This window comes from Oncorhynchus gorbuscha, linkage group LG17 (genome assembly GCF_021184085.1).
Source record: "Oncorhynchus gorbuscha isolate QuinsamMale2020 ecotype Even-year linkage group LG17, OgorEven_v1.0, whole genome shotgun sequence".
NCBI classification, from domain to species: domain Eukaryota; kingdom Metazoa; phylum Chordata; class Actinopteri; order Salmoniformes; family Salmonidae; genus Oncorhynchus; species Oncorhynchus gorbuscha.
In genome coordinates this window covers 27,156,770-27,165,102 of record NC_060189.1, presented here as the reverse complement: position 1 = coordinate 27,165,102, position 8,333 = coordinate 27,156,770, and the positions used below count along the sequence as shown (strand labels likewise).

The window sequence follows — 8,333 nt, the reverse complement described above, 5'->3', positions numbered from 1 at the left end:
TAAATAACTCGAAACAATTCACCATAATTCAAAAACGATAGGCTACTACTTACCGCGACTGGAAGTGACTATAGTAATGATCGAATTCTTTATTTAAGTGTACAAAACCCACAGTTACTGGCTGATACTCATGGTGTGCTGCCTGTCCTCTTCTCCCGTCTCTGCACCTCCAATGTCAGACTAGTTCTCCATCTTCAGTTAGCAATTTACTGCAAGACTAGTATGTTACAGCATCCTACAACCCAGTTAACTCCAATTGATGGAAATATTTGCATAATTTCACATTTTTAGTCAAACTTGATTTCCAATTCATCTGAAATAAATATTGCGATTGAACAAAAATAAGCATGTAGTTAGTGAGTGTGTTTGGTAGGCTGCCCTGAGGTTGGTAGCACATTGGTTATCCAGGTCAGGCATTGTGGTGGTGACACGCATCAGTATGTAATGCAGAGATTGATAAAACAAGTGTAAATCTGATCTGGGGATTAGATTAGTAGTTCGTATTCTCATTGTGACATAATATAGTACTAAAAACCACGCACACACAGCCGCTTGACAGAGTCACCCATGAGTAGAAGTGAATCATGTGCAAACACACTAACAGAGAGGAGAGCAGTCCATACGGACCTCAGAGGTCATACAGCCAGTGCCATCCAGCTAAATTGCCTGGATGCCCATTCAATCAAAGATACACAAACACACCCGCGCACACGGAAACATACAAAAACGCAATGTAAGATGGTGGGCAAGACAATAAAGACTGGAATGCAGGAACCAGGACAGCATAAAAAGGAGAAACCACAAACATTCTGTAAAAATTAATTTTTATTTTTTTAAAGTGACGTCATATAAACAGATCTCAGAACTCATACTGCTTGTACCTAGCCTTGTTACTGTTTCTTATTGTGTTACTATTTCCTTATTTCAAATATTTGTCTTACTTTTTAACTGCAATGTTGGGAATGTGCTTGTAAGTAAGCATTTCACTGTAAAGTCCACACCTGTTGTATTCGGCACATGAACAATACATTTTGATAAAGAGACATACATATGTGACAACATTATGTTCTCTGAACTCATAACAGTAATAACATTTGATGTTCCAACAACAGCATCAAAAACATCATAGGCAATTGAAAGGGAACTTGGTTTTTGATGTAATTTAACTTTTTGCTCAACATTTTCAAGAATCAAGTAGTTAATAAAATTGTCAGTGATGGAAACAAATTATCCATATCATTGACTGATACCAGCACAATACAATTAAAATGTTTTACTGCGACATGAACAAAATCTTTGCATGTCTTCGAAGCCTTCATAAATGAAGGGTAACACCTAGAGACTAACTTCCTTATGTGCCAGACTTTAAAAGCATTGCATTTTGAGTGATTAAACAACACCTATGGTGAAACCAGATGTATGTTGGATAAAATCAGTTGTACCAAATATGATGATGGTGGTTGTACACAGGGATTGATGTCTGACTGACTCTAAACCAACCCAACTCGTCGGCAACTTTTTCCTCTTCTGTGATGTCACCATTTGAATTTCCTTTTCTTTTTCTTTTTCGTTGTTTCTAAAAATGGGACAAGCAGAGAGCAACATTCATAGCATTACACTTCTATTCCTGGGGCAGCAGTAATCGGGCGTTGGGCCAGTAATCGGGAATTGCTGGATTGAGTACCTGAGCTGACAAGGTAACAAAATCTGTCATCCTGCCCCTGAACAAGGCAGTTAACCCACTGTTCCCCGGTAGGCAGTCATTGTAAACAAGAATTTGTTTTTAACTGACTTGCCTAGTTAAATAAAGGTTACATTTAAATAATAAATCAAATATTCCGAACTTCATTATTTTTCACAATATTATTTTTGCACTAGTTGGCTGTACCTGCACCAAAACTCCAGTATTTTTCCTTCATAGCCTGTTCTCCATGTTATATTTAAATAGGGAGCCAATTTGTTTTCAGCACTTATTTCCATGACTGATCAAACTCGTTTTCTCATGGGTCTCTTGTCCCTCTGCAGCAGACCAGTGACCAATATGTTTTGAACATCGAATTTCAATACATATCGTATCGGAACCTACACTACCGGTCAAAAGTTTTAGAACACCTAATCATTCAAGGGTTTTCTTTATTTGTACTATTTTCTACATTGTATAATAATAGTGAAGACATCAAAACTATTAAATAACACATATGAAATCATGATAGATTTTATATTTGAGATTCTTCAAATAGCCACCCTTTGCCTTGATGAAAGCTTTGCACTCTTGGAATTATCTCAACCAGGTTCATGAGGTAGTCACCTGGAATGCATTTCAATTAACAGGTGTGCCTTCTTAAAAGTTCATTTGTGGAATTTCTTTCCTTCTTAATGTGTTTGAGCCTATCAGTTGTGCTGATTGGCTCAAACAATTGTGCTATTAAATAACAAGTTAGGGGTGGTATACAGAAGATAACCCTATTTGGTAAAATACCAAGTCCATATTATGGCAAGAACAGCTCAAATAAGCAAAGAGAAATGACAGTCCATCATTACTTTAAAACATGAATGTCAGTCAATACGGAACATTTCAAGAACTTTGAAAGTTTCTTCAAGTACAGTCGCAAAAGCCATCAAGCGCTATGAAACTGGCTCTCGTGAGGACCACCACAGGAATGGAAGACCCAGAGTTACCTCTGCTGCAGAGGATACGTTCATTAGAGTTACAAGCCTCAGAAATTGCAGCCCAAATATAGTGGGGAGAACGAGTATTTGATACACTGCAGATTTAGCAGGTTTTCCTACTTACAAAGCATGTAGAGGTCTGTCATTTTTATCATAGGTACACTTCAACTGTGAGAGACGGAATCTAAAACAAAAATCCAGAAAATCACTTTTGTATGATTTTTAAGTAATTAATTTGCATTTTATTGCATGACATAAGTATTTGATCACCTACCAACCAGTAAGAATTTCAGCTCTCACAGACCTGTTAGTTTTTCTTTAAGAAGCCCTCCTGTTCTCCACTCATTACCTGTATTAACTGCACCTGTTTGAACTCGTTACCTGTATAAAAGACACCTGTCCACACACTCAATCAAACAGACTCCAACCTCTCCACAATGGCCAAGACCAGAGAGCTGTGTAAGGATATCAGGGATAGAATTGTAGACCTGCACAAGACTGGGATGGGCTACAGGACAATAGGCAAGCAGCTTGGTGAGAAGGCAACAACAGTTGGCACAATTATTAGAAAACGGAAGAGGTTCAAGATGACGGTCAATCACCCTCGGTCTGGGGCTCCATGCAAGATCTCACCTTGTGGGTCATCAATGATCATGAGGAAGGTGAGGGATCAGCCCAGAACTACACGGCAGGACCTGGTCAATGACCTGAAGAGAGCTGGGACCACAGTCTCAAAGAAAACCATTAGTAACACACTATGCCGTCATGGATTCAAATCCTGCAGCGCACGAAAGGTCCCCCTGCTCAAGCCAGCGCATGTCCAGGACTGTCTGAAGTTTGCCATTGACCATCTGGATGATCCAGAGGAGGAATGGGAGAAGGTCATGTGGTCTGATTAGACCACAAATAGAGCTTTTTGGTCTAAACTCCACTCGCCGTGTTTGGAGGAAGAAGAAGGATGAGTACAACCCCAAGAACACCATCCCAACCATGAAGCATGGAGGTGGAAACATCATTCTTTGGGGAAGCTTTTCTGCAAAGGTGACAGGACGACTGCACCATATTGAGGGGAGGATGGATGGGGCCATGTATCGCGAGATCTTGGCCAACAACCTCCTTCCCTCAGTAAGAGCATTGAAGATGGGTCATGGCTGGGTCTTCCAGCATGACAACGACCCGAAACAAACAGCCAGGGAAACTAAGGAGTGGCTCCGTCAGAAGCATCTCAAGGTCCTGGAGTGGCCTAGCCAGTCTCCAGACCTGAACCCAATAGAACATCTTTGGAGGGACTTGAAAGTCCGTATTGCCCAGCGACAGCCCCGAAACCTGAAGCATCTGGAGAAGGTCTGTATGGAGGAGTGGGCCAAAATCCCTGCTGCAGTGTGTGCAAACCTGGTCAAGAACTACAGGAAACGTATGATCTCTGTAATTGCAAACAAAGGTTTCTGTACCAAATATAAAGTTCTGCTTTTCGGATGTATCAAATACTTATGTCATGCAATAAAATGCAAATTAATGACTTAATCATACAATATGATTTTCTGGATTTTTGTTTTAGATTCCATCTCTCACAGTTGAAGTGTACCTGTGATAAAAATTACAGACCTATACATGCTTTGTAAGTAGGAAAACCTGCAAAATCAGCAGTGTATCAAATACTTGTTCTCCCCACTGTAAATGCTTCACAGAGTTCAAGTAGCAGACATCTCAACATCAACTGTTCACAGGAGACTGTGAATCAGGCCTCCGTGGTCGAATTGCTGCAAAGAAACCACTTCTAATGGACACCAATAGGAAGAGACTTGCTTGGGCCAAGAAACATGAGCAATGGACATTAGACTGGTGGAAATGTGTCCTTTGGTCTGGAGTCCAAATTGGAGATGTTTGGTTCCAACTGCGGTGTCTTTGTAAGACGCGGTGTCGGTGAACGGATGATCTACACATGTTTATTTCCCACCGTAAAGCATGGGAGGTGGTGTTATGGTGCTTTACTAGTGACCCTGTCTGTGATTTATTTAGAATTTAAGACACACTTAACCAGTATGACTACCATAGCATTCTGCAGCAATACACCATCCCATCTGGTTTGGGCTTAGTGAGACTATCATTTATTTTTCAACAGGACAATGACCCAACACACACCTCTAGGCTGTGGAAGCGCTATTTGACCAAGAAGTAGTGCTGCATCAGATGACCTGGCCTCCACAATCACCTGACTTCTACCCAATTGAGATGGTTTGGGATGAGTCTGACCACAGAGTGAAGGAAAAGCAGCCAACAAGTGCTCAGCATATGTGGGAACTTCTTCAAGACTGTTGGAAAAGCATTCTAAGTGAAGCTGATTGAGAGAATGCCAAGATTGTGCAAAGCTGTCATCAATGCAAAAGGTGGCTACTTTGAAAAATCTCAAATATATTTCGATTTGTTGAACACTTTTTTGGTTACTACATTATTCCATATGTGTTATTTCATAGTTTTGATGTCTTCACTATTATTCTACAATGTAGAAAATGGTAAAAATAAAGAAAAGTCCTTGAATGAGTCCTTCACCCCGTGTGCCACAGCCCTCACATACCTTGAGCTTCAAGTTGACTCATGCACCACAGGCTGGTGGTTTTCAGAGCTTCTTCCCTTGCAGCGCCTATTGGACATACAGATTGTTAGTTGGACACACAGACTGTCAGTTGATCAGGACCATTTTAAGGTGATGTGAGGAACAGGCCTACTGGCAGGGGGGTACATAGGGACTTGCCTTGGGTCAGATGACTGGTCCTTTGTTTGAGTGACTTGTGTCTCTTATGGTGCGACGTCTCCTTAGCAAGCACCACCTCATCCCTCTCAACCTGCCGGTGTCGCCGGGCCTTGGAGGCCTTTGGGGAGAAACGTCACCACCATTCCAGTCATTACAGAGATTATAATTAACCGGAACCAATTAACTTGAGATGAGACAAAAACTGGGTCCCACTTTATTTGAAGTGCATCTTATAAAGGCTTCATAAAGCATTCATATAGGCTTCATACGCACTACTTAAATGGGTCACTAATCATCTATAACTGTATATGCTCTATAAAGGATTAATAAATGTGAACAAATAAATGGATGGTTATGCCACCTTATGAATCTTTATAGAGCATGATATACGGTTATAGATGATTTGTGAAGCATTTATGTAGTGTTTATGAAGCCTATATGAAGCCTTTATGACGCTTTCATAAGATGCACTTCAAATAAAGCGGGATCAAAAGCGGTATGTGTAAGTTTGAACATAAGAAAAACTTTACAAACCTCCACTATCTGACCATATGATTTAGACTTGATGGATGCAAGAAGCTGAGCTCGCTGGGAACTCTGGGAAGAGAATAAAAGAGAAGACATGTTGACCACAGGGCCAAAGTCATTACTGCAAGACATGTGTATTGAGGGCAGTGGAGAAAATCTGTGGACACGACACAAATAATAAGCAGTCTTAATTCAACATAGGGGTGAATTTTGAACAAAGAAATATTCAGATAGTTGTTTATTTTGGTATATTAAAACTCACCTCTTGCTTATTTGAAGTTCCCTCGCCGCTATCTCCATCTACTCTATCTTCCGAACCCTAAACATAATTTAACATAAAGCACACAATCGTAGCATAACGGTATGTGTATCACACACTTTCTTTCTCTCACACACACACACACACACACACACACACACACACACACACACACACACACACACACACACACACACACACACACACACACACACACACACACACACACACACACAGAACAGATCTCTAACCTGAGCCTTCTGCCAGTTGTAGAATCCCACGACAGTATTGTGTAGCCGTGGCACCAAGTTCTTGTGGATCAGATTGATGGATGGGTCTGGCTGGCCTGGCTTGGCTGAAATTGATGCCTTCACCTGCTCATAGTGCTCATGTACGTTCGCCAGCTCCTGTGTACATCCATAGAATATACACAGTAACATGTAGGCCCTAGTACAACATCGACACTAGTAATGCCTCTTAAACTACACATACCCCGGTTTATAATCTCTGAGAAAGTAAAGACAAAAGTATCCTTCAGGCACTTGTCTATCATTCCAACCTGCTGCTTGTGTGCGTGTGTAGGAATACATGGCCATTCTACTAGCTCACCTCAAGCATGTCCATGCTGACCAGCTCCTGTGGCCGGGCCGCTCGCTCAAGGAAATCCTCACACACGGTTCTTGAGTTCTTGTTGCTCTTCTTCACATTGAAAATCAGCTGAATCATGTAGATGGATTGTAGATGGATTCAAATAAATCAACAATAAATGTTCCTCACGGCCATCATATAAAACAATGCTGTTGAGGCTGTAGCACAAACATTTGTTAGTATTTCTAACACATCTAACCCTTTACTCATGTGCAATCATTCAACTAAGGATGATTCTGTATTAACTCTACAGGGTCTATCCATTTGTTGATGTGGACAGCAAGCTAAAGAAGACTTGAGATCTTACTGGCGTTGGCATGACAGTGAAGTAGAAGGCTTTTTGTGAGATGAGCTGTCTGATGATGTAGACCACATCAAAGTGCTGGGCACTAACTGCATCCTGCTGGAACTTATTCACTTCCTCCCAGTCCTTCAGGGCTAGCCTTGTCTGTAGACAAGAGAAAAATAACAGCTTATGTTAAAAAGCCTGCATTATATGTGAATAATGAATGAACACAAATGCAAGTGTATACAGATGAATTGAATGCGTTTGTGTATGAATATGTGGTCCAAGACTGACTTTAATTGTATCTCAAACATTCAATGGTAGTTCTGCTATATAGTGGGTGGTGGAATCTGTATTTCAGTGAAACCAGAGTATCTAACCTTTTCCTTTGGTGTGGACAGTTGGCAGTGGTATAGCCCATAGAGCAGGTACAAGGCCCCAACTCTAATCTGAAAGGTGTATGGTGGCAGAAAGTATGTGTACGCTGTAGCCAGGACTTCACGACTGAATAGCCTCTTTAGATTGTTTTCCATTTTTCCACTGTAAAAGACACAAGAGAGACGCAAATATTAAACCGTTTACATGACAACGTTACACTCATCGCAGCACTCTGGATTGAAACACGTGATGCTAATGAAATTCACCGAGACAGGCGATATACTATATTTTACAGGTGACAGAGCAGTAGATTTTAGTCTAACAAAAAAAGATAATCTTACTAGAAAATACTTTGGAACTTCATCTCTTTCCATATGGTCAAGAATAGCTCGTATCGCACCGATTCTGTCTGCTGAAATCTACTCAGCAACATCTCACAGTCTGCTTTAAGACGGTCTTTGCAGTAATCCATTATCAACAACTTTTCCGCAATGTGTTGGCTGCTTGGTTAATTAAAGCAAGGAAAATTGTCCCAACACATTGCAATTAACCAGCTAGTTCGACTCATCAACGACCACAAGCGCATTGCTGATGACGTCATGTGTTTTGCTACAGTGCGGGTGTCAGGACAAAATAGTCTGAGCGCAACCACTAAGCCGTATGAGCACAACGCATTGGAAGATATACTACATGACCAAAAGTATGTGGACACCTGCTTGTTGAACATCTAATTCCAAAATCATGGGCATTAATATGGAATTGGTCCTCCCTTTGCTGCGGCAGGGTAGCCTAGTGGTTAGAGCGTTGGAAGG

At 41.0% G+C, this 8,333-nt stretch overlaps 1 protein-coding gene across 1 annotated transcript; it reads right to left on the bottom strand.

Moving 5' to 3' along the window:
- Nucleotides 1–807: 807 nt before the first annotated feature.
- On the bottom strand, nucleotides 808–8,144 carry snapc1b (small nuclear RNA activating complex, polypeptide 1b). Its single transcript, XM_046308780.1, has 10 exons — nucleotides 7,863–8,144; nucleotides 7,524–7,683; nucleotides 7,165–7,305; nucleotides 6,819–6,926; nucleotides 6,461–6,616; nucleotides 6,213–6,269; nucleotides 5,957–6,019; nucleotides 5,423–5,540; nucleotides 5,246–5,311; nucleotides 808–1,576 (listed from the first exon to the last, which is right to left on the bottom strand). Exons 1-10 carry the CDS (start codon nucleotides 7,991–7,993, stop codon nucleotides 1,536–1,538), a joined length of 1,041 nt encoding a protein of 346 aa, XP_046164736.1. The 5' UTR covers nucleotides 7,994–8,144; the 3' UTR covers nucleotides 808–1,535.
- Between the last annotated feature and the right edge of the window lie 189 nt (nucleotides 8,145–8,333).

Excerpts from the sequence above, each read along its gene's own strand:
- snapc1b (XM_046308780.1), bottom strand. The coding sequence starts at position 7,993 with ATGGATTACTGCAAAGACCGTCTTAAAGCAGACTGTGAGATGTTGCTG. Across the intron at positions 6,270-6,460 it reads ACAACTGGCAGAAGGCTCAG|GGTTCGGAAGATAGAGTAGA; the intron begins GTTAGAGATCTG and ends AATTATGTTTAG. Across the intron at positions 5,312-5,422 it reads GACCAGTCATCTGACCCAAG|GCGCTGCAAGGGAAGAAGCT; the intron begins GCAAGTCCCTAT and ends TATGTCCAATAG.